This window comes from Anneissia japonica, unplaced genomic scaffold (genome assembly GCF_011630105.1).
Source record: "Anneissia japonica isolate Jap-2015-1 unplaced genomic scaffold, ASM1163010v1 scaffold288265_len830512_cov201, whole genome shotgun sequence".
Lineage (NCBI taxonomy): Eukaryota > Metazoa > Echinodermata > Crinoidea > Comatulida > Comatulidae > Anneissia > Anneissia japonica.
In genome coordinates this window covers 258,608-284,019 of record NW_022752171.1, presented here as the reverse complement: position 1 = coordinate 284,019, position 25,412 = coordinate 258,608, and the positions used below count along the sequence as shown (strand labels likewise).

Sequence of the window (25,412 nt, the reverse complement as noted above, 5' to 3'; positions counted from 1 at the left end):
GTAAGTTCATTGATTTTTGTTCAAGGCTTATAGATAAGATATGTGCACTTGTTTTAAGTTAATCTTCTCATTCGAAGCTATAATAGTCTTGGTGTTTCTTTTAGGCTTCTTCTTTCTGTTAATCTTCATCTTTGTGTTCAGTGACAGAGTAGTGGTGGCACCCTTCTTGCCTGTTGGGCGCGCTTTGAGAGGTATATCATGCCATTATTACACGGCCGAGAGGCCTAGTCCCAGACTACATCTCCTATGTCAGGTTGCATGTAATTCGAGATGTGGATACGCTGTAACGGCAAATGAACAAATTAAATGCCCATGAATCTATTCAAAAGATCTAATTATTCAAGTAGCTTCGTTTCAAACAGTTGTAGGCCTAATCCTGACCTGGACCTCTTTCAGTCGGTCATCAATTTTCAAACAAGAAGTTTCATTACAGTCTGCTTTCGTTTTATTTTGTTTACATAAAATGGCATCTAAAAGAATTGTGATACGACTGATTAGTGTTTATATTTCTCTTTGTAAGTACAAATGTTTTGTAACGTTCATAATAATTTTTAATACAAAATTATAAATTTTGATTTTAGTTAATTTTGAAGTCAATACACTTTTTATTATAATTAAGTTTAGTAGCAATGTTTTTACTGTTTAGCAAGAATTTGTATACAATTTCTTAATGTACTTTATAAATGAATCTTAATTTTCTTGAATTTTGAATGACTTATAATATTTGGGATTTTTAAATTTTAAATTCCTGAGTCGTACAATGTTATTAAATGTGATAAACGTAACCATTGAGTTCCTCATGTATGCTGTATTCATTTATTTTTATACATCTTGGTTGGCAATGATGCATTTACATGCTTACTTAGTATCTGATTATTACTATTTATTAATATTCTTTAACATCAACAAGTGTGAGTAGTATTTTTTTATTTGTATTTTTTTCTTGTCATTTTATCTGAAATTTGTCTGGTAATATGTGTACATACTTCTCACAACCTATTGAATAATAGTTGATCACACATTCAGTTGTTTTATGTTCTCATGAATTCTACATAGAATAATTTTATGAAATGCTATACTTTCCTTCTGAAATTCCCACCATAGATACTGACGACACATGTAATTAAATAATTCTAAATAGGCAGGATATATGGCTGGTGTTGCAATATGAGAAGCAGTGCTATTTAATATTATTCATCTATCCATGCTGCTTTTGAAAAAAGTAAAACCTGAAACAATAATCAATAACTGGTACAATCTGTTTTTATGTAAATAATAGTGTTGAATAATATCATTTATTTAAAATTATTATATATATATATTTTTTTTTTTTTTTTACCTTTTTAATTCAGTTATCATGAAGTGTGAGCACCACAACTTATTACAGATATGAACGGGTGCAGATCCAATGTGGGGGGTGGGGGAGTGGGCACAGGACGGGGGTCATGTTTTGCCACTATTTTTTAAAATTTTAATGCATATATTGAAATTAGCGCTACTCACTATTATTCTGAATATGTTGTGCCCCCTCCAATGGTTTGAAAAGTTCTGGATCCGCCCCTGATTAACGATAATTAAGTTTTCAATCATTGTATTTTCTTTGTATTTGATGTTTTACAGTTGTCTCTGAGCCTGAAGCAGCTGACCCCTTCTTGGCATTCAGCAACACAGTTGATATTCGTCGGTTTGATTTAGATGGCACCAACTACAAGGTTGTTGCCTTTGACCTCAGCAATGTCGTTGCCCTGGACTTTGACTTTTCATCCAGTAACATATATTGGTGTGATGATATATCTCATAAAATCCAGAGGTATGGGTATAGTTAATCAGTATTGATTCAGTTTAATTCAGTATAATTTTATCCAACATACCAGTGAATAAAATTGAAAAAGAAATTTAAAAAGATTGTTATTGGAGTTCCAAAGAGCATTTAAACAAACTTAACTTATTGTCTAATCTAATCTGGTTATTTATATAGCGCCTTACTTTACAGATACGAAGCGCTGTAAGATTTTCCCTGGTCATTGGGTCCGCATGCTTAAGTGTTTGCTGCCATCTTGGCACAGGATCAGTCAACCCCACCAGGTACCCATTTATACTCCTGGGTGGAGAGAAGCAACGTAGATAAAGAACTTTTGCTCAAGGACACAAGCGAAATGCACAGAGAGGGATTGAAACCCCAACCTCGGGGTTAGGTCACCAAACCGTTCCTGCTGCGCCTAACTGCTTTCACAAAGCAACCTTATCATCTGCATAGACATTTATGCATTACAATAACCACATATTTTCTTGCTTTACTTAATATCTTTCAGAACACAACTGACTGGTAGAAGAGCAGTGCGCGATGTAGTTACCAGCAATGTAGAGGAGCCAAGAGGTATTGCTGTGGATTGGGTTGGCAGGAAAATTTATTGGACAGATACTGGTAAACTAATTTACGTTACTTCTGCTCTCTTTTATGTTTGTGACCGGCTCTGGCAAATTTAAAATTGAGTTTTTGGTATATTTAGGTTCTGCATGAATTCTTCATTAAAACAGTGTTTATTTGATGGAAATTTGCTGAGTATTAGCAAGGTTATGAATATATAATTCATTGGATATTAGCCATGTAGGTTTTGAGAAAATAATTTTAACATATTGTTCTGTTAGATTTAGTGATTGATATTTTGCAGAAATTTTTTTTATTATATTTTTTATAAAATTCCAAAACATGGAAATGTTCAAAATACTGATATTCTCATGCGTTTTGGGTGCTTGTGCGAAATTAGAAATTGCGAAAAAATGGCGGGTTTTGTAAGAGCTGGTCATATTTTATACCTTCATTTTAAGTCTTTCATATGTCAGTAGTGGCTGGCCTAAATTTGCTTGAAGGGTGAGACGGAAATGAATAAAATTACTGTACTTAGCTTTAAACATTGTATTTTCAAACCTTTCAGGTTGTTTGTCACTTCCTGTCTCTTGATATTTGTTAAGCTTTGTCTACACTATTAAATTTTATGTGACGAAAAAAATGTGATGTGCCCATATATAGGTTTGATGATGTCATATCACATACTATCTCCTATACTAACTCCTATTTTCCATCACATTTTATGTGATGCTTTTTTTGCTTTTTTGATGAAATTTGTTAGTGTAGACAAAGCTTTAGTTATTGTGTATAAATTACAAGTGATATCGATATTACATTTTGCAGCTAGAGGTGTAATTGAAAGCGTTGATCTTAATGGAGAAAACCGTACAGCAGTGATAACTGAACATGTGACTAAACCACATGCTATCGTGCTGCATCCACATGAAAAGCTATTGTTCTTCAGTGACGTTAATGATGCCAATCCAGCAATACACAGGGCTATGTTACCGGATGGCTCTAACCAAGAAATCATTGTCAGCAACGACTTAATCAGGCCAAATGCACTTACAATTGATTATGAGAATAGCGTTAGTATTATTTGTAATTTTTTTATGGTGAAATGAAAGGAGCCGATTTGACATCTGCCCTGTCACCATTGAAAAATACACAACTTAGAAACTGTGATCTGTATGACCTTTTTTAAAAATTTGATTTATTTATTGTTTATTATCTCAATTATTTCAGAATGTAGATTAGTGTGTTTTGAAAATAAAGTATATTAATACACACCAGAGTCTTCCCACAATTTATGGTATTTTAGAGGGCTGTCTCTTATACACATCTAGATGTGTATAAGAGACAGCTGCAGTGCACTCATCCAAACAGCTCCAAGAAGAAGGTAATATTTTCACAGGTTATAATATCCTAGTACTAGTAAGGGATTTGCAATTAGCGTCACTTTTGAGGGTACCATTTGAAAATAATAACTTAAAGGAGACATTAGTTTCTTGAAAGCAATTTTTAAAGCACTAATAACTCCTAAGAGCACTATTTCAATTAATAGCTTTACACTAAATTTTATCCAAACTTCAAATTTTCTTCGAACATTTCAAATTTCTGGCCTTATGTAGCCAGTTGCATAGTATTGCCTGGCGGCTTTTTTCTCCCGTTTTTTACAGGCCAGCATTTATCTTTCTGGGCCATTGTCTCGATCACAATTCCTAAACACCCGGTCGTCTAAGCAGGGGTCCAGGAATGCGCCATGGTGGTGTCCCCCAAAGAGTATTTGCATCTTTATTTTGCCTATCTACCCATCTGTCCCAGTTTGTTATAAAATAAATAAACCAAAAAAAAAAATAATAATAAATAAAAAATGCAGAAAAAAGGTCTTTACTTTACAGGTGGAAAACAGCACACCGAGCAGCTTTGCTAGAAATCGATATGTACGCCAAATAAGATGACATTATTATTATTATTATTATTTTTGTAAAAGGTGAAAATAATTATGATGTTGTGATTGACTTGTAGCATGCAGGGGTGGCAGAACTTTTTTCAATGCCGGGGGACCCACTAGTAAAATGAATGGGAATGTGAATTGCGAGGGAGCCGATCACACAAAATACTACTCATCTTTTATTTACTTGTATCAGATGTCAACTACTGCTCAGCTAATGATGGTAACAACCCATGTGGACACATTTGCATAGATTTCTATGGCAACTACCAGTGTGACTGTCTGCATGGTTATGAACTAGCATCAGACCTCCACACATGTGAAGGTAAGTGGCTAAGACGCCAACTCAAGTCTTGAAGCCTACCCTGCAGGTCAGTTCAATTGTTCTTAAAAAGTATTTCTCTTTCTATGAAATAACCATTCATTTATCTATCCATCCATCCATCTATCCCTCCTTTTATCCATATTTCCCTCTATCCATCCATCTATCCATCCATCCAACAGACCATATCCATTCTTCCATATCTCCATCCACCCATCCATCTCTCTATCCATCTATACACCCACCAATTTACACATCCATCCATCTATCTTTGTGTTCGTATCAGTCTGTTAAGTAATGAAATATCTTTCTCTTCTATCCAGATATCAACGAGTGTAGTCTTAACAATGGAGGCTGTATGCACCATTGTGTGAATAAGGAAGGTGGATATAGCTGTGATTGTATTGAAGGTTTTGAAATTGCAAACGATGGCAAGTCATGTATAGGTGAGTATCAATACATAACATGTCATTTTCACATTAATAAATAGTATTTTAGCATTTATATAGCACTCTTTACTGGAGTCTCTCAGTGCTTAAACAGTATGATGTATGGTAACAGGTGTAGCAATTTATAATATGAAAAAAACTTCATTCCTTTCAACATCAAACCCTGAAAATACCTGTATTTTGAAATGACGATTCAAACCATTCTGAAATATGTTTGGTTTAACACTTAGGAATTAGCCACTTTGTTTTGGGTATTACTAAAATGGTTTCATTTATTTTGTAAATGTTGTGATTTTATATCTCAATTATTTCAGAATGTAGATTGGTGTGTTTTGAAAATAAAGTATATTAATACACACCAGAGTCTACCCACAATTTATGGTATTTTAGAGGGTTTTTTGTAGCTCAATTTATACGTGGAAACGGCTTGGCACAGCATTCAGGGCCTCGAGGTCGGGGTTTCAATCCCTTGCTGTGCTTTAATTTTTGCTGTGTCATTGTGCAAGGCAATTTATCTGCATTGTTTCTTTCCACCAAGGAATATAAATGGGTGCCTGGTGGAGTTGCCTTTTGCTGCGTTGATTACCAGCAGCAACACTTAAAGCATATGGACCCAATGACCAGAGAAAAACAATGCACTTTATAAACTAAAGGAATAGGGGCTATATAAAAATACAAACTAAACTAACTGAACTATGCTGCAGAGACAAAAGTTATTTTCATAACCTGTATATACCTAATTTGTTTTCTGGCAGTAAGAGACAAGGGTTTTCCAGGATCATGTTTAATATTTATCTTTTTATTAATATTTTTATTGGTAGCATTAAAGGAATTAATTGAACGGTACAATTTTTGTGTGTTACGTATTATGTTGTCTTTGACCCTAGATTCTGATGATTGCTACCTGAATAATGGAGGGTGTGAGTTTGGCTGTTTCAACACCGGAGTTTCCTACATTTGCACATGCCCCACTGGATATGAACTAGCAGATGATGGCCACAGCTGTATTGACATAGATGAGTGCTTACAAAACACGTGTCCTGAGAGCAGCCAGTGTATGAACAACAACGGATCCTTTGTGTGTCTATGTGATGATGGACTCTACTTTGATGCTTTCCCATTTGCGTGTATAGATGTTGATGAATGTGTTACGCAGATGCATGTGTGTAGTCAGCGATGCGTGAACACACCTGGTAGCTACAGGTAAATTAATTGAATATAATTCATCATTATAGATAAATAGTAAAGTACTTTAAAACTATCTAGATATATACCATTTTCGCTAAATTTGAATTAAAAATTTCCGAGAACCTGGCAACTACCACTTGGGGATATCCAGAGGCCTAGGCATTTCACTCTACATAGTTACAAGTGTTTAGCTGTGTTCTGTGACTGGTGGACAACCTTCTTGTAGAGGTCTAGTCTAACCTTTGAAAAAAAAAATAAATAAAAATAGGGTGCATAAAACTTGCAGTGTTTTTGATTGTGGAGTACTCAAAAGAAGATACTGTTTATGTCTAGAAAAATCAAATTTGCTCAGGCTTGGCTGCTGGATGTCCCCCAGTGAAAAGTTGCGAGACATTGGTGGCGCTGTTTAAAAATAGACCCAATAAAATAGTGTATAGGGAGAACATCTTAAGCTCCGTCCCCACTATTAAATTTTGTGACAGATTTGTGTGATGTGCCCATATATGGGCATGATGATGTCATATTACACCCATATATGGGCATATCATATCATATATATTTATATAAGCACCCGTGTTGAATGAGTCGCCCTCTCAAAGCATGAAACAATATAGTGGTGAAAACAACAATTAAAATTCTAATAATAATAATAATAATATGATAGATAAAATTTATGTGATAAAATAATGTATTTTATATCAAAACCACTGCACGTTAAACATATTTAAAATAAAATAGGTTTTTTTAGATTTACCTATTAAGTGCATTTTCCTCCTCGTCTCTCCTTTAGATGTGATTGCAATTCTGGTTTTGAACTGCTTCCTGATGACATGACCTGCCTTGACATTGATGAATGTACCAGGTCACATGACTGTCATCATTCTTGTATGAATGTTGCAGGTGAGTTATTTTGCTGTTAAATTTAATACATTTGCATTTCGTCCGAGTTATATTTCCTTGCAAGATGGCAACTATAGCAAGAAGTTTCTCCACATCCTCTGATGAGCAAGCCTGGTGTCTAGAGCCTCTATTTTATAATCAGGGTGGTTTGGTATCAGTGTTAGTCTGGTTTTTGCAGGCAGGCATACTATACAGCTATAATGGTTTTCTACACTTTTTTTTAACCATATTTATAGAGGGTAACCATTCCAGAATATACTAGAAGGTTGGCTGATATTCAGGGGCCACCCTCTTAAATATATCAAATAATATGATGCTTTTATCACCAGAGTCTAATTCTGAGGCTTAGTGAGTGGAGTTGTTTTTAGTCGTGAGAGGAAGTCCTGCTGTTACAGGAATTGAACCCAGGATCCTGGGATTAGAAGGCAAGGATCATAACCACTACTATTCAACTCCACTTTATATTTTTTATAAAGTTAAGAACAGTTTTTCCATGGAAATGGCAAGTTACTCATGTTAGAAGAGTACAAAAATGTGAATGAAATCTCTATACAGGGAGATCAAAACTTACAATTATATTTAATAAATTGTTATAATTTTCAGGATCTTATTTATGTTATTGTGAAGTTGGCTATACTTTGAACAAGAATGGTAAGAACTGTACTGTAGAGTCTTGTGGTATGCCAGATGATGTCCCAGGGTTCATCCTTACATGTCAATCATCCTATTACCTAGCAACCTGCCATGTGCAATGTATTCAAGGTTTGTTCTGTTAATTACATTGTGGTGGTATTTTGGTTGTTATGGTGATGATGATGATGTGAAGATTATAAGGATAATGATTATGATGATGAGAATAAAATGGTAGACCTAGTGATGATGTTTAGATGATTTTGATGATAATGATGATGTTGACAATGGTGAAAATGATGATGATTATAATGAAGATGATGATGTGTATTGATGATCATTAGGATGATTATGTCTTTGTTCACATCAGCCTATTTTCACTTACATCAATCAACAGGTAGCATCCTTGGCTCACCTGTCATCACCTGTCAATCAGATGGTAGGTGGTCACCTGTAGCAGCTGAGTGCCTAGCCTCTCCAGATATGCTATCCAACTCTCCTCCAGCCGACGTCTGGCTATCATCAAACAGCGTACCTGAGGATGCCTTTGCAGGTGATATCGTCGGCTACCTGCACACCTTCGATCTAAATCCCGAACAGAATCATGTTTATGTTTTGGATGATGATATTTCTGGTAAATTCTACATTGATAATCAGTTACCTGGTCTTAGAACCCATGGTAAGTTCATGGAAAACTGAATATTTGCCATTTTGATTAATTAAAGAAATTTAACAATAATTATTTATAAGTAACATGCAACAGTTAGATGTGAACTTAGTTCTTGTACAAGAAAAATAAAATGATTCTTTAATCCTTTACCATTTTATTTAATAGGAAACCTAGATTTTGAAGCTGTATCAGCTCACACCATAACTATCACATCGTCTGACAATGGTGATCCCCCTGCATCAGCTTTGTTCAACCTCACAGTAAGCGTTTTAGACATCAATGAAGCTCCACACAGCATTATCCTCAATAACACAGCAATAGGTAGGTGTGACTGTGGCTTATGTGGAAAAAGTTATTTTAATATTTTAACGATGATATGTTTAATGGTGGTTGACTACATAAACATATCTGGCTTGGGGCCATAAAGGCCACAGTATATTAATATTAAATGTCAGGATTTTACTCATCTATATGAAGATTAATGCAGTTGTGTTTTTCGTTATAAAATCTATTTTTGTACTGTTGTTACATGGATATGTTTAATAATAGTAAATATTTGTGTACAGTTTAGATCACTTTAATACAGTATTTATCTGTAGTTTATATAGTTTCACAAATCAAAGGTTGATTGATTGATTGGTTGATTTGCTGTATTGATGTATAAATTGTTAAGTATCAAATAGAAGATGTGGATGATATCATCAAACAAGTCAGGTTCTCCTAACAACCTGCTTATATAGATCAAATCATAGGCAACAAAATGATTTTGATTTAATAGGTGAGCATGCACAACAAGGGGCTGTTGTTGGAACCTTCATGGTGTCTGATCCCGATCTCAGTCAAGATCATATCTTTTCATTGGTTACATCAGGAGAAGGGCGATTCAGAATCATGGAAAATCAGTTAATCGTTGATAGCGCTCTGGATTATGAGGAAAGAACGCAATATGATTTGCTGGTGCGTGTATGGGATAATGGTGTTCCACCAATTTCCCATCAAGATTATGTCACGGTCAAAATTTTAGATGAAAACGATTTACCTACTGGAATTATATTAATAGCGGATGATGTTGAAGAGTATGTAAATGGAGATGACATGTATAAGAACAAGGTGATCGGCACTTTAATAACAACAGATCCAGATGCGACGGATTTGCACGCGTATCTGCGAGTGTATGATGATACGCATCACTGCTTTTTTCTTGACATTCCTAACATCCTTGTCGATAGACCTGAATGTTTTGATTACGAAGTGCGGACACACATCGGGATCATGCTGTTAGCGAGCGACTCCAAGCATAAAGTGATTTGGCAGTTTGTAAGCTTCAATATCGTTGATGTGAACGAACCAATAGAAGATGTGATGATGTCATCAAGTGTTGTTGTTGAGTATTCACCCTTGGGGACTATTATTGGTGTTCTATCAATTCAGGATCCAGACAGAACCGACGTGCATACTATCAAGATTCTTCATGGACCAACCTATGTGGCAATCTCAGGTAAAATCACTTGCATTATAATGTATGTGAGTTACTAGTTTCTAATTCAAATTATACTTTTTGTCTATTTGTGTAATTACATTTAAGTATTCATTTTCCTTTAGATTCCACATCTAAGACAAAACAAAAAAATGGCAAGAATTTAAAATTGAATAAAATTTTTTACATTTTTTTTGTTGGTTTTTCATTCAATCTTCATTTCTATTTATGGCAATAAATTTTCCTCTAGTGACGAAATGTGTAAGTTTGTGATCTATTTATGTGTATATTAGCCAACATATAACTACTGTAAACCATAATATTACACAGGTCTAAAATAGAAATTTAATAATCAAGGTACATCTCACCCTCTGTCAACAGATGAAGCCCAGAAATACACATTATCAGAACCAGCAAATTTCATTCATTTTAAACAGTTGCTTTGGTGGTTAACCTATTCTCTTATTGCTATTGTAATTTTTATTTTTTAGATCAATCCTTAGTGGTTTCAGGTGATGTTGAGTACACAAATCGGAATCCTTCATTTGAGATCACCGTTGAGGTCATTGACCTGGCTCACCATAGTTTCAATAAAACGTTCACTGTTGAGATTCTACCTGTCAACAACCCTCCAAATGATGTCGTAATTGGTCAAGCCTACCACAACTGTAGGTTATTGTGTTTTTTATCATTTTGTTTATAATTTGGATATTTTCTGGAAAATGGTTTGGATTAACAAACTACATGTGAAGTAGTTTGCCAATTATTCAGATACTCGTTCATTGATTCATTCATTATTTAGTCAAAATAAAATCCCAAATTTATATTGAGGCACATGGTCAAGGATTGCTTACAAAATACTGAGTACAATTAAAAGTTATGCAGTTAATAGGAGCGGTTGGCGCACCGGTTGTGGCTTGGACTCCCAACCTTGAGGTCAGGGGTTCGAGACTCTGGCTGTGCAAATCGCTTGTGTCCTTGGGCAAGGCACTTTATCTACGGTTGCCTCTCTCCACCTAGGAGTACAAGTGGGTACCTGGTAGGTTCCAACACAACCTGCGCTGATTACTAGCTATAATTATGGAATGATAATATAATTTCATTTACTAATTTAATTTGGTGTTCAATGTGTTTGATCCAATGACCGGGGTAGTAATGTGAAGCGCTTAGAGGCCTTGTAAAGGCATGAAGCGCTATATAAGAATGACATATTATTATTATTATTAATTGTATTAATTAGTATAGCAATATTAATATAAATAAACAAATTAATATTCGTACATGATGTAAAAATAATTTGCAATAATACCACTTTTCAGATACAATGATAAACTGTGACAACAATACAATTGTTTTGTAATTTCAGATATATATTGTATAATTAAAATATAAAATCTCCAAAAAAAATCCTTTATATTTTTCCAGGTACTAATATTCAAGACAATTGGTTATGTATTTCTGAAGATATGTCCCCCTTTTCACCTGTTGCTGATTTGCAGGTGTCTGATCTTGATGGAGACATCCTAAATTGCGAGTTAATTGCCGGCAGTGCTCAAAGGCTTTTTACAGTTGGTAAGTCTATGAAGCTGAATACGGTGCCTTTTAAAGAAAGCAGTACACTCGTTGCAAAAGGGCAAAGGTGGATGTTTCCTGGTGTACGGCCCAATCCATCACCAGAGCGGCGCTGCACTGCTGCCATCACCAGTTGTTGTCTGCCCAAAACGAGTTTTAAGACCAATGGACCGTTCTGCCAAGCCCCGTCCTTTGGATGTTGTTGCTAACATCTTAAAACAACAGTGACAGTGTATCATGTATCTAAACATAAGTGTTTGTCACAGACATGTGTATTTTCTTTGCTCTGTCATTTGTAAAGTTTGATTGACACTTCACAAAGGTCTATTGAGCTATTTTAGTTTTAAAATTATCAAATCTTTATAAAAGTAGTAAATTATGAATCTCATCTCTTTTAGATGCTAACTTTACCATTTGGCTTGGTTCAGAGTCTCTAAACTATGAGGATATTCCATTTGGCCATGTATTTGTACTATTTATTAAGGTTGAAGATGAGTTTGGACTCAGCACTCTCTCCGAAATCCATGTACAGGTAAGTACAGGGTTCAATATTTTCCCAGTCATCAGCATTATGCTATATGCAGTCATTAAGTTAAAAGCACTGCATAAATGTTTAATATTAATATTGGTTTTTTTTTTTTGGTGCAGGTCAAAACAATCAAAACATTTAATTAAGTGGCCTAACCCATATTTATATAACCACTTCAATCATAAATATTATAATTAAATATTTTTATGGCATAATTTATCATTATGATAATATTATTTGTAATATTTCCCTTTTTGCTATTGACAGGTACTTGATGCAAATGATCCTCCAGAACGTGTCACTTTTTCAACTTTGACCTTTAGCTCTTCTGCTGCAATAGGTGAAAGTATCGCTATAGCTACTTGTGTGGATGAGGATGTTGATGATGTGCATTCCTTCTCACTACCAGAAAGTGAGGAAAGATTCACTATTAATGGTAATAGGCTTCAGGTAAAAGGGCTTTGGAAATATTTACACAGTATAGTCATCATTCCATCCTGCAATATAATCACAATATAATCCAAAGATTTTGAAATAATTTTTTTTTTTGATCAGGTTCAACAAGCATTTGATACATCATCTAACATCAATCATCCTCTAACTATCACCTGCTCTGATGGTCAAGAGACAGTGACATCGTCATTCATCCTCACGTCACTGATGTCAGTTGGTGATGCCACTGTCGATGTTCACCTGGATTCAACCTCAGTGCTCGAGAACCAGAATCCTCTTACAATAGTAGGTATGTCAGGTATTTTTATTCCAAAAAAAAAAACAGATCCGTGACTTCTGGGGGCAAGTGGTCAAGTGGAATGTGCATAATTACCTTTATTGCCATAAGCCTCATTGATTGGTCAGCAAGTACATAATACACTTTTTTTTCCCCCTTTTTTTTTTTGCCATATTTATAGATGGTGACCCTTCCGGTATCCTAGAAGGTCGGCTGATATTCAGCGGCCATCTTTAAATAAATGAAATAATGTGATGCTTTATCAGCGAAGTCTCTTTATGAGGCGTGTGGAATTTGTTTGTATTCGTGCAAAAAAGTCCTGCTGTTGCAGGAATTGAACCCAGGACTCTGGGAATAGAAGGCAAGCATCTTAACCACTAAGTTCAACTCCACTCCACTCCATTGCTGGTGTTTTGTACAATAAGGAGTTTTCGATTTGCACTTCCACTATGTCGACTGATAACCTATGACGTAGTTTTGATGATTTGCGCATGCGTCAAGTCGACTAACATGACGACTGCCAAATTTGAGAACGTGTTCAGCAGCGTTTTTACGTTCGCTTTCTGACTGAGATAACAAGTAGACGTATGACGTCATATCACTGCAAACTTTTGATTCATGGTGGAGGACGATGTCGCGGTGCTTCTTAATTTGGCAAAATTATCTTCTACTGGCGATGTAAGTAAATAGCATTTTGGTTAAGTTATGTCCTATTTGCAAACTATAGAATTATCCATTATTGTGGATCAAATTCAGTGGATAATTAGGTAATTAATTAATCAGCCTATTAGCTAGGTCAAGGGAGCCTAAACCTGGGCTAGGCTAGGCGAGGCCGCCAGCCTTCAGTCAGGCCGGGCGTATCCAGGAAACAGGAAATAATTTTTCAGTGATTCTGTTAAAAAAAAAAAAAATCCTATATTGAACAAAGAAGGAGAGGTGCACCCTCAACAGGGAGATTTATGCTTTTACAACTCCCTGCCCTGAATACCCCATGGATATACCATTAAGGGATTCGCGAAGCCGATGAAGATTTGCCATGTTGAGCTGCGTAGACTACAGTACCTGAGTGTTGAGTGAGATACCACGGCCAGTGTATTCGAATAGCGTGCGCGAACACGGAGAACCCCCAGATCACAAGGTCCTAAAGAGCTGAAGAGTGGGAAAATAGGCATAAATTTAGCAAATATCTCTGTCAATTGCTGTTTTATCCAGGTGTTGTGAGTGCTTCTGGTGGCAAGGAATGCACATTTACAGTCATTGCTGATTCATCAAATAAGTTTGGCTTGCGTAATAATAATGATGACAGAACCGCACACCTGTTTACCATTGAGATGTTAGATCATGAAGAGGCTAGCTCATACTATGTTACCATACAGGCCACCTGCAAAGGTGCTGTCGGACTCAACACATTTGAAATATTGGTGAGTTACATTCTTTGATTACATGGGCATTATATAATTTATTTTTATTTGTTGCTTTTATTACTATATTAAATTTAATTAATAAAATGGAGTAACGATATTAAACATTTGTATTTTAAGGTGGTTGATATAAATGAGCCTCCATATGAAATTAAACTTCACCACCAGGCTGTGTATGAAAATCAAATAGATACGATTGTCGGGATAGTAACAGTCATCGACCCTGAGGGTGATGAACTCATGATACGTATAGAGAATGACCAGTTATCACCATTTAAGGTGGGTTTATTGCATTATGATATGCTTTTCTTTATTATAAGCACTAATTAAGTAAGTACAATAATTATAATATGTTCAATCTATTATGGAAGTAACTTTTTATTATGTGCTTTTCTTATGTTTGTTTCCTTGTATTACCAGGTAGAGACAGATGATGCAATCAATACGTTCAAAGTCCTGACTGATCAACCTTTGAACTTCGAACTTGGAGCCTCAGTAATAGTAGACATACAGGCATATGAACTCCAGGATCCTAGCATTGTGTCAGAAACATTTTCATTCAACATCACAGTCATTGACATCAATGAAGCCCCAACAGCTGTTGGGCTGAGTAGTAAGAGCATTAATGAGAACAGCCCAGAAAACTTTACTATTGGTCACTTAATAATTGCTGATCCAGATAGTGTACACACCCATCAGAGATTCATATGTCATTTGATAAATAATGCTGGAGCAAGACTTGTGCTTGATGCAGATCTGAACCTGCAGGTAGTACTTATGATATACTGTCTTATTACAAACTTGTAATTTTATAATTCTTTAGCTTCCTATTTTCTTTTAGACAGCAGATTATTTTGTATGACCTTATCTGAACTTCACATATTTCAAATGTTTTTTAGCTCTATGCACAATGCATTCCACCTTGCACCACATTTTGTAACTTTGTTCCATTATCTTCTCTCTGTCCATAGACTTTTTACTTTATTTAATAATTGGTTTTTATAGCTTTTAATATTTTTTTATACATCTGAATGTTTTCAAAAATGCAAAATGCCATGTTATTTTTGAATAAACCAGATTTGAATTGAATTTGGACTGTACATTTTTATCATGAATGTCCTAATATTAATATGTAAATGTATTTCATCAATGTGTTGTTTTCCTATTTGAGGCTTTGCCATACCAGCATCTGTGGCCAAAAAATGAAAATGATTTTTTAATATTTTTTTTTGCCACATTATCAGCTTAAAAAAACAATTCAGTTACATTAATAAATATATTGAAGATTATTTTTTTCAGGTTGCACATGGAGCATCTATTGATTATGAATCGTTACCTAACAATAAGTCTCTGTATATTGATGTGGTATGCTATGATCAACAACAGTTGACAGTCTATCAATCAATTTACATTGATGTGATTGACATTAATGAGGCTCCAACGGACATCATTGCACAATCTGACTACAGCATCAAAGAAAACCAACCAGAAGGTAGCAATGTTAACTTGTAACTAACACATTTACCGGTATTTTACCAATTTCAATTTTGAAAATCTTTTGTAATCATAATACAATTAATGCATATAATTTCAGGATTATAAGATGACTAGACATTCCTTTTGTAAGAATTAAAAAAAGACCCAATTTTTGGTTAGATTCTATGGTCCTAAATGGTGAAATCATCAGCTGCGGACATTTAACATTCATTTGATCAAATTTTACAAGTAACAGAAACATAATCTATGATAAGATAAATATTTGTTGCATGTTACAATTTTATTCTTATCTATATTTATATATATTTATATTTTTTGCTAAGGGATCTTTCTGAGACTAGCATTTAACTTCTAATTTGATTCATGAATTGTAGTTCGCATCTTTTATGTTGTATATTTTTTTTTTAAATGATTTGAATAAAGGTTACTAAATATTTGTTTAAAATTTGGTCATGTTGCAAGAACACAGGGGATTGTTGTAATTTATACCTTTTTGCTGTCAATTGTAATTTCAAAAACTTCACATAATAATATTTTAATATTTGTTTATAGAAGTATGCTTCAATAAAGACTGTGTTTTGTACTTTTTCTGAAATAATAGATACCAGTTTTGAATAGAATTGTTTTCTGAGATAATATATAGTGTACAATTTTCCAGATTTTGGAGTTACTGGTGAGCTTTTACCAAGTTAGAAGCATTTTGCATGATATTGTACTAAAAACAAAACAAAAATATTTTATTATGATTGATCACAGGAAGTGTTGTAACTAGACTCCAGTCTCTTGACCAGGATCAAGATGATGTTGTACGGTTGAGTGTAATTGACAACAATTTCTTTCATGTTTCTGGCAACCAGTTGGTTGCTAGCATGATGTTAAACTATGAAGCAGCCCATCAACATGTAGTCACTTTGCTAGCAGAGGACAGATCTGGACTTACATTCACAAAGGTAACTACTGACATACTTATCAGATTGGTTGATGGCATGGTTGAGTTATTAAAGGATCACAAAAGACACTATAAAACCATATAAAACTATATAAACCAATAAAAAATAGTAATTCTGCAGGCTGTATGAACTTAATATACTTATATTTATTCATAGGATGTGATCATTGATGTCTTGAACCAAAATGACCCTCCAACAGAGGTAAAGCTTCCACTTGGTTCCAGTGTTCCTGAACACTGCCCTCAAGGAACATTAGTGGGTCAACTTGCGACTACAGACCAGGACGTACATCAGAATCACACATACAGGATCCAATATCAGAACCCTGCAGGTGTCTTGGTCCTGGTCAACAACAGTTACCTTGTTGTGGCTGAAGGAATGGCGGTTGATTATGAATCCATGCCTGTGGTGGAGATCATTGTCGTTGTCTTTGATTATGAACTTGAAACTTCTCTAAGCCATGTGCAAAACTTGAGAATTCCTGTTCTAGATATTAATGAGCCCCCTCTTGCAATTAGTCTGGATTCCTTGGAGGTCAATGAGAACTCACCAAGAGGCACTTGGATAAGTCAGGTGATAATCAGTGATCCAGACACCTTCCCTCAAGCATTCTTTTGTACTCTGCTCAATGATGCTAATGGTGCTTTTGAGATTGGACCTCAAGAAGATAATATTGTCCTTGAAGTTGGGAACAGCAATATGTTTAACTATGAGAAGTCAGATCATCTGGTTCTTAGTCTGCGATGCCGTGACCCAGACCTCAACGTGGTCCAAGAAACCTTTGTGATTAATGTAATTGATGTCAATGATCCACCACAAGAGATCTTATTCACTGATGTTGAAGATGGAACAATAATTACGTCAGTATCAGAAGTTGACTTTTCATGGATTCAAGTGGACTCAAGCATATTGACACAGTCCACTGTGATCATAGAAGAGTCATCCATTCCATCTCTTGGTGTGGTGGCAGTTGTTGCGGTGCTGGATGAAGACGAAGGTGGTGGTGATGATGTTCTCCTAGAGCTTATTTCTGAAAATGCTTTTATTGAATATCAGAGCACTGGTGAGTAATTTACAAAGAAACATATATGGTTGTTACTGATTAGGTACCCTATATTAAAAGTTTAAAAAAATATGTTTGTGAAATATAGTTTTCTATGTTAGGTACAGTTTTGTTTTCATTTAACAATGCCTTCTTTAGTTTAGTTTGATTAGGTAAAATCACTGTGTTTGTGTATGATTTCTTTTAGGACGTACTATGCGAGATATTGAGACACGGTCAAAGAGATCAATGGAAGATGATATCCCCTCTGAATTTATGGTATATACTCCAGCCAACAGCATCATTGTGAAGGAGGCATTAGACTTTGAAAGACGAAGTGAATACATGCTCTATTTAAAAGCATCATCCATTGAAGATTCCAATATGGTAAATGATTGTGTCTATTACATGAATTATGTACCTGGATAAACAGGTATTTCTATTGTTCTTTTTAGTAGAACTCCCCTAAAAAATGACCATTCTAAGAGCACTGAATTTATACTAAGCATCATGTGTTTGGTCCTATCCTTTTTTGGCCAGTTTCCTGAGGAATACCACAGAGTGAATGAAAGCTTAAGTACTGTAAATGCTGTACTTATATATTTTAAATTCCTTATGTTTTTTGCCGTGGTTAAATTTAAAGTTAAATTACTTTTATTGCTATATATTTTTTTATTGTGTGCTAATCACTGTTACATCATAGAATAGACTTTAGGTTGAATAGGCTTGCCATATCCTATCATTATTATTAAAAATTATTTTTTTTAAAATTAGTTTGTTCTGTCATCTTTGCGAGTGCTAATTGCGGATGTTGATGAAGCACCAACAAACATTAGTCTCTCAAAGTTAACCGTTGATGAAAACTCACATCCTGACACATTGGTTGGTGAGTTTCAAGACTTTATTTTGTCAATAAATATTCATTCCAAAGGCTTAGTACATTTTTTAATAATATAGAAAAATAGAAAATAATAAATGAAAAGTTCTGTCTCTTTTTAAAAAATTTAATATGAAGGATTTTTTTTTGCAGGGATTTTTAATGTAACAGATCCAGACTCTGGACCAGCTGATTATGCGTACATGCTTTTGTCCCAGGCTGCCCCATTCTATATCCAAGGCAACAAGCTATATGTGTTACATAATATCGACTATGAGCTAAGTCATGTGATTACAATCCAGGTCAAAGTTGAACAAGTTGGATCAGGTCTTATCTTGATCAGAAACATCGATATAAAAATAGTGAACATCAATGAACCACCAACAGGTTTGACATTAGATGGAGAAAAAATTGTGAACGTTCAAGAAACTTTAACAATTGGTTCAGTTGTGGGCATGCTGCAGGCGGACGATCCTGAACTTGATATTCTCAGTTTTACTATAACAGATCATGTGAGTGACAACAATGTTTTTGTTATCCATGGGGATATGTTGATAACTGCATCGGAGCTGAATGCCTGGGAACAAGACAGCTATGCTCTCCATATTGTTGCTAAGGATCCCAGTGGTCTTACCCTGCACGATATAATTCTTATTAAAGTTGATGAGGTTAATCAGTGCGATGCAGAGTACAGTTTCTGCAGCAGGCATGCTACATGCTTGCATAACAGATGTAAATGTACTGCTGGCTTTACAGGTTAGTAAGTTACTGTGGTTTGGTTGTTGATGTGCTTGCCTTCTAATGCTTACATTGTTGGTTGGCTGTGAAGAGGTTCACGCTATGTTTCAGCCCTTAGTGCATTCATTTCATAGCATATAATTAATAAACTGAAATCCCTTACCTATAAGAGGCTTCTAGACCTTATTTGAGGCAATATATACTATATATATTTAATATAAAGAAGCCTTTGAGGGTCTCTGGTAAATGAATAAATCTTCACTCATCAAGCTTCATACTCATAATGAGACTTGGCTATAATGACTTTGCAATTAAGCTGAATCCCTGGAAAAATTATTCTGAATTTATAAAGATTGGATGGAAGAACTATGCAGGCAATTGGGCATTCATATTAGTTTTATGTGTAGTCTGAATCTTAGTTTATTTCTTACATTAGGTAATGGGTCAGTTTGCATTGATATTGATGAGTGCCTTGAAGATCCATGCCATCCCCACAACTCTAATGGAATGTGCCAGAATGGTATAGGTGGAGTAAGGAACTTCACATGTGACTGCAAGGAAGGATGGGCGGAGCCCGACTGTACTGTCCCAGTAGATGCATGTGCGGAATGCAATGTACAAGGTAAAACAAATATAAATATATACAGTACTTAAACAACTATATAAATGTTATATAGCTTTCTGCAACATCAACAAGTTACGCCTTATTAACAACCATGATATTGATCACGATACCATACTACTACCAATTGTGGCAAAGACAAGCCAAACCAGTCACTCTTTGCAAAAATCGATGTTTAGTTAATACAAGGTTAAACAGTAAAATGAGAGCTGTAAAATTGTAAAAGAATTGTTTAAATCTGACATTTCATTATGAAGTTACAGGAGTTTAAGTATACACCTGTTTCAAAAACAATATTTGAGAAATCAGCCTTCAAATTTTATGATTTCAGGCATTTCTTAGGCAGAAACCATCACCAAATCATTGAAAATTGTTGTTTTAGCATTGAAAATGGGGAAAATAACATCATAGCATGATGTATAGATATATACAAGACACAAGATAGCTTTATTGTGAAATTAAAATTTGAAAATATAGTTTTTCTCATGGCAATAAAAGTACATAAACAACAAAGAAAACATACAATATATAAAAGAACAATAAAATGTAAAAACATTTAAAAGAAACGTAAAGGTTAGTTTAGTGCAATAAACTAGATTTCCAAATATTTGTACATTCCAGTATGTTTTAGCCATTATCTCCAAAGCAGGATTTACGACAAGTGACTGGTTTGGCTTGTCTTTGCCACAATTTCTTTCTTACCAATTCATTGACATCATACCAAGTACAAATTTATACCAGTGATTGTGGAGAGACAAAAATATGTCTGGTTAGAGGCCTGACACTTCCAAATGAAATATGACAGACATTATTTTAACTGCAAGATTGTGTTTCTATTTTTTATCTTAGGAACATCTCTGTGCATCAACCAAAAAGATGGATTTGCATGTCGCTGCAAGGAAGGATTCATTGGTCAATTGTGTGATGTCGTCATTGATGAATGCACCATTGAGAAGTGTCTAAATAATGGGACATGTGTGAGTGGTTCCACTGGGTACAAGTGTCTCTGTAAGGAACCATTTGGTGGTAAGCTAATTTTAAGTCTTAATTCATGTATCAGATACATTGGATTATAGGACAGACACCATAGCTTAGATTCAGTTTGCATCTTACATTTCCTTAAAAAAAAAAAAGGGGGGGGGGTGGGAAAAACGCCTCCGGAAGGAAAAAAAGTTTTGACATTCATACAATTGATTTTTCTAAGACTCAAAATGGGTCTATGATGAAAAACTTGGGAACAGTTAATAAGATACAGATTTTTGGAATATTTAAAACCTGGGGTGGGGGGAAGGGGCATAACCACCCTTTTTTCACTGGAACCATCTTAATACTACACTGTTTACATTCACCAATAAAATTTTATTTTTATTTTCTCCTCTGTCTGGATGTTTTTGGCAAAACCATTTGCTAAATAAGAAAACTTTTATTTTTATTTTCTTTCTGCCCTCTGACAATCTTTAAAAAAATAAGTTTGCAAAACTAGGTATAAACAAAGTCTCGCCTTATGATGTTGATGAAAAAAATGGTGGCAAGGATGGTGTTTGTGATGAGGATGGTGTTCATGGTGATGATAATTAATTTATTTCTGTGAGATAGTTTGAGAATTATGATGATGGCGATATTGATGATAATGGGGATGTCAAGGTTTCTGAAAATGATGGCAGTAATGATGGTAATAGTAATAAAAAGATGTTGATAGTGAAAAACATTATGATGAGGATAGTATTGATGACGACAATAATGTTGATGGTGATAATGTTGGTGGTGAAGATGAAGATGGTGGTGCATACTATCACCCAATGCTTTAAGCAAGTATGATGATAATAATATATATTTTTTAAAATAATTTTTGACATTTTATTAGGTGTGAACTGTGACACGGATTATTCCATTTGTTCAAATGTGACCTGCAGTCATGACGGCGTCTGTATTCCCAACACGTTCTTTGGCAGCTATGCGTGTCGTTGTATTGAACCTTCTGCTGCTGATTGCAATGGGTGTTCATATGGATATGGAGGCGATGACTGCAGACCCTGTATACCACCTTGGACAGGTAATATATAACACTCATCTTCTATTGTGTAACATATTTTAATTATTTGTTTAAGGTGGACAGGGAAGAATCAGAAGAGCACTTCACAATGTAAACATGTAAGCAATAAAGAACAGAGTGGTGATGGCAGAGGTACCTGAAAGCAAGATAAATTTGTATAAATCACAAAATAACTATCCAATGAAATAATATCAAAAAGAACAAACAAATTATCTTGACATCAGTTTTTGCTTTACTTAGGGAGGAACTGTGAAATTGATGGTAGTGTTTGCACACCGAATCCATGCCAGTATGGGGGAGTGTGTGTGCCTTATGATGACACTACACATGCATGTATCTGCCCTTGTAAGTTGCAGCCTTTTTTTTCATTGATTTTTATAACTCATTAAATTCTTTACATACATAATAAGTACATTAGTATATGCCATATGTCTATGTTGTAATACATAGACCAGCTTCCAATCCAATATTTAGCAATTTCATTTTTCAAAATGTAGGTCTGCTTTGCTATTGACACAACATTCAATTGAGTTTGAAGTAAACCTTATAAAATGTTAGTGTTCTTTGTTGGATGTGTATGCCTAGATTAAGGTCATTCTGAGGGCAACTTTAGCGTTTCCTTTTCTATGAACATTGACCCTGAAATGTAGACAACTTTTCAATGAGGGATATCCTCAGTAGCAGATCCACTGGGAGTAGTTGTTCGGATAATCCTCCTCTGGAACTCATGTGGAGGGGGATGGATGAGGATGTGAAGTGAGGTGATATGGGGTGATTTGTAACTGCTTTTTGCTTAGCAAATTTCCAGTTGGTGGGGGAGCCCTAGGTTACAAGCTTTTTTGGGGAGGGGAGGGGGTGTGCATAGATTTGCACTGCTGGAATTTGCAAATTTACAAATGCCCTTATATGTAAAGGACTAGGACTAAAATAATGCCATGCTGAATGTTCGCCTACTTTTTTTACCGGCCATTTACTAAAATAATGTACTAGTAGTTTTTATATACATTACGTTTATATGTTTAACTTAATACTGCACAAATATGGAAGATGATTATTTCAAGAATAATATCATGCTATATTAAAAAGGAAAATATTTACGAAAAAGTGAAGTCATTAAACGAACTCTGAGAAGGCCGGGGAAGCTCAATTTCCATCACCTATGAAGCAAAATTTTCCCTGGCTAGCATTAAAAAAAAATGGAACTCCTTCCCCAATCAAAAACCTGGGTCTGCCCCTAATCCTTCTCTAGTAAAATCTTGAAATATGCATTGCCTCATGAATACCTTTATAGGTTGATTTCATATAGTGACCTACATTTAACAGTAACTCTTACATTACCTAGTAAATGATATCCAGGGGCTGATAAGATGTTGATGTACTTTTTAAACATTGTTTTCATTGATATCCTGCAATCCATTGAAAGATATAATTATAATTTAGTACCAGCATTTTCCAATCAAATCTGATGTATTGATGAAATTATGTTGTTACAACAAATGATATTCCTTGTTTGCATTCACTTATTAGAATGATTAAGCATGGCTGATTGCTTATCTAGTATGATATAATTAATTATTTCAATATTTTATTGGTTAATTGACCTTGAAATGTTATTATAAATAATTGTTATGATATAAAGTATTTCCCTTCAGCATTTTTAATCATGATACACAGTCAATTTTAATTTTTTTTTTTTTTTAGCTTATAAAAACTCCATGGTCATATAAACTGTAATTTTTAACTTGATTTATTCTTCCTGGAATTTTCAAGTTTAGGGCTCAGGGGAAAAAATCCCCCATCAAACTAACATAGATAGTGGCGGTGCCAGCGGGGAGAAGCAGGGGCTTAAGTTTTCCCCCCCCCCCATGAGACGGACAAGTCAAACCCCCACCTGCCAGAAATAATAGGCCTAATGAAATGAAATGCTTATTTTGTTGAGTTTGAGAGTATACTAACAATTGTATTTTATCAAATATTCATTTAAAAGTATTTTTACAAGTGTGAGAGTGCCATTTCCAGGTCCCTGTTTTTTTTTTTTTTAATCTCATTAGGGAGGAGAATAACCCTCCGGTCAGAAGGCCCTTGGATGGTGATGCACGCCAAAGTTTTCCTTATCTCACTCAGCCACCTCTCCATCGGACAACTTAGAAAATATAAGCTAGAGCCGCCACTGAACATAGATCCCCTGTCATCAAATGCCACTTGAAGTCGTCTACTAAAAACATTAATGTACCGATCCAACCAAGTTATGAGTGCAGTTCCTGATACTGTTGTCTATAAGGCACAATTTTTGCCATTGTACTGTATATCATACCCAGGGAGGTATAAAAATCTTTTGCCCTTGGCCCCCACTAGAGGTGTGTTCGGGCGAGAACGGGAAAGAGTTCATAGGGTTCTTACCGGTATTGTGTCTATGGGTGGTCTACCGATTCGTGCAGAACTCGGCTTTCAAAAAAACCAATGACCTCGGACGTAAAGCCAAGGTATTATGCAAATGATGAGTTTCTATCAAGTTGCCCTGGACCCTTGCGTCACCCACCTGCATCACCCGACGCTTTAATTAAGAAACAAACTTTGGTGTTGGTCCACTGCATAATGTTGTGTCAAAATGAAGTAATGAAATTACCGAAGAAGCTACAACAATAATAAAGCATACATAGCAAACTCCCAATAAATCGCAGATGTGCATTTTAGGCATAGGCCTATAAACCATGAAACTTTCATTCGTTTGACAATTGGAGTTTAAACAGAAAACTACTACCACTGTTATACGAATAAGCAGTGGTGCCATGGTCATGTATGCATGTGGCAGACATATGTAACAAGGTAACAATCTGGATTCTAGGCTAGCCCTCAGTTCAAATAATTTATTTTATCGAGCTTTTCAGTTTTGTTTTTGGAAATAAACTGCAAAAGAAGTAGGGACCATCAACATTTAAACAGGCTTTACTTCTGGCGCAAGTTGAAACAATCAAAGGGGATTAAGTGAAAAAAAATGCTGCTTTTGCTCCTCCAAAAGCACTGCAATTTTCAGCGTTTGATTATCAGCGGATATCAGCAGGCAGTCTGCGTTTAACACCCTTTCGGGTTACAACTGGAAATGGCTGTTTCCGGATTTATCCCATGTTAGGCTCCACAAAAAACTCGCCCAAATGCACCCTAGGAGTCTTATTCCAGGATCCTGACCAGAGCTCATAGGAGGTCCATGGACCACCTGTTAATTGGCTTATTAGTCTTTTACTGTATGTCTCCATTGTCCTGAATCTTTGAAATTGTATTATTTTCATTATCATTGTTTAAAGCCTTACTTAATTAAAATCTCATTTTGTTCTGAATATGTACATAAGTACGGTAAGTGAATCCCACTGGCAAGAGGAGTTTATTTTCCTTTATAGCCTGCCATCTCTATCTAAGAGTAAAACAGAATATTAAATAAATAAA

At 35.1% G+C, this 25,412-nt stretch overlaps 1 protein-coding gene across 1 annotated transcript; it reads left to right on the top strand.

Annotated features, from left to right (window-relative positions):
- The first annotated feature begins 349 nt into the window (after positions 1-349).
- LOC117122157 (protocadherin Fat 4-like) lies at positions 350-22,731 on the top strand. Its single transcript, XM_033267665.1, has 32 exons — positions 350-515; positions 1,621-1,810; positions 2,313-2,425; positions 3,194-3,442; positions 3,714-3,749; positions 4,501-4,629; positions 4,950-5,072; positions 5,963-6,278; positions 7,054-7,163; positions 7,767-7,925; positions 8,191-8,472; positions 8,629-8,784; positions 9,242-9,961; positions 10,432-10,608; positions 11,366-11,512; positions 11,911-12,044; positions 12,309-12,491; positions 12,597-12,783; positions 13,984-14,192; positions 14,313-14,471; positions 14,613-14,960; positions 15,492-15,684; positions 16,446-16,639; positions 16,796-17,702; positions 17,890-18,068; positions 18,456-18,567; positions 18,712-19,314; positions 19,733-19,918; positions 20,768-20,944; positions 21,783-21,971; positions 22,212-22,316; positions 22,622-22,731. Exons 1-32 carry the CDS (start codon positions 464-466, stop codon positions 22,729-22,731), a joined length of 7,134 nt encoding a protein of 2,377 aa, XP_033123556.1. The 5' UTR covers positions 350-463.
- Positions 22,732-25,412: the final 2,681 nt, after the last annotated feature.